Source organism: Magnolia sinica, chromosome 10, assembly GCF_029962835.1.
Source record: "Magnolia sinica isolate HGM2019 chromosome 10, MsV1, whole genome shotgun sequence".
NCBI classification, from domain to species: Eukaryota; Viridiplantae; Streptophyta; class Magnoliopsida; order Magnoliales; family Magnoliaceae; genus Magnolia; species Magnolia sinica.
Window position 1 is genome coordinate 46,899,261 of NC_080582.1, and position 1,272 is coordinate 46,900,532.

Sequence of the window (1,272 nt, forward strand, 5' to 3'; positions counted from 1 at the left end):
TATCGTCCTGCTCCCTAAATCTATCAAGCAACCCTCACAAAGCTTAGTGGCATCTGTAAAAGTTCCTGCTGCTGCGATAACTCTCACCCCAACCATAGGGGTCGTATTCAGCCCTAAGTGCTTGATCGTAGAATAAGATTTCATCGAAATAGTGGACCCAGTGTCCACTAACAGAAATATGGGTGTACCTTGGATGTAAGCAGTGACCTTGAAGGCTAAAGGCACTATAGCTGCTGACTCAGACGCTTCAGCTGCAAGCGCATGTACTCGTGCCTATTGAGTATGGTTCAGCTGCGGTGCTATAGGCCGTTAAGGCGGCCTAAATTGAGGTGTAGGTGGTGCTGATCGTAGAGGTGGAGCTGAGATGGCCTGAGGTAACTGACAATTGATTTTTTGAGGAGGCATGAAGCCAATGTCCCTCATCTTGGTGAAACAGTAAGTGTCAGTATAGCTCGACCTCTTACAGTAAGTACATCACAAGTCTGCTCTCCTTAACTGAGTCAGTGGAGCCATAAGTCTGGGAGGCGAATCTGCACGTGGCCTATTGCCGAGGAACGGTCTGCTCAGCAAATCTGGTCGAGGCCTCGGACCTACTAGTGCACGTGTACGGGATAGCCTGACCCCATCTTGCTTACATGCTCACTAGCTCAGCCTAGTTGGTAATGCTAGCGTAACACATATTCGTAAGTATCTCAGGCCGTAAACCCTCAGAAAATTGCCACATTCGCATCAGCTCATTTGCTAGTATCAGAGGAGTGTATTTGGCCAGCTCTGTGAATCTATTCTCGTACTCTGCCACGGTCATCCCTCCCTGACGGAGGCGAAGGAAGTCACTCTCTTTCTCATTATGGTACGTGAGGGGAAAATGCTTCTCATGGAAATGGGTCTCAAAAGCCTCCCATGTCCATACATACACAACAGGCACTGTCCGTAGGACGCTGTCCCACCAGAGACTGACCTCCTTCTCAAACATGTACGTAACCAGCTCGACCTGCTCTACCTCATTGCAGTGAAGCGGCTTCAGCATCTTAGAGATGCAGTCAAGCCAATACTTGGCCTCCTCTGGTCTGTGAGTACCCACAAAAGTGGGAGGTCGGAAGCACTGGAATCGCTCTAACAAGCCACTGGCATCAAGTTCTCAGCAGGGTGCACAGGTGGTGTAGGTGGAACCACATTCTATTTTGGGCAAGGGCCCCGGCGATGGTGGTCTAAATCTTCTACTGTTGCTGCTACATAAGGAGCATCATCTGCTCTAACCTATTAGGAGGAGGA

General features: G+C 49.5%; 1 protein-coding gene across 1 annotated transcript; it reads right to left on the bottom strand.

Moving 5' to 3' along the window:
- Positions 1-652: 652 nt before the first annotated feature.
- LOC131217498 (uncharacterized) lies at positions 653-1,027 on the bottom strand. Its single transcript, XM_058212433.1, has one exon. It carries the CDS (start codon positions 1,025-1,027, stop codon positions 653-655), a length of 375 nt encoding a protein of 124 aa, XP_058068416.1.
- Between the last annotated feature and the right edge of the window lie 245 nt (positions 1,028-1,272).

Coding starts and splice junctions, on each gene's coding strand:
- LOC131217498 (XM_058212433.1), bottom strand. CDS start 1,027: ATGCTGAAGCCGCTTCACTGCAATGAGGTAGAGCAGGTCGAGCTGGTT.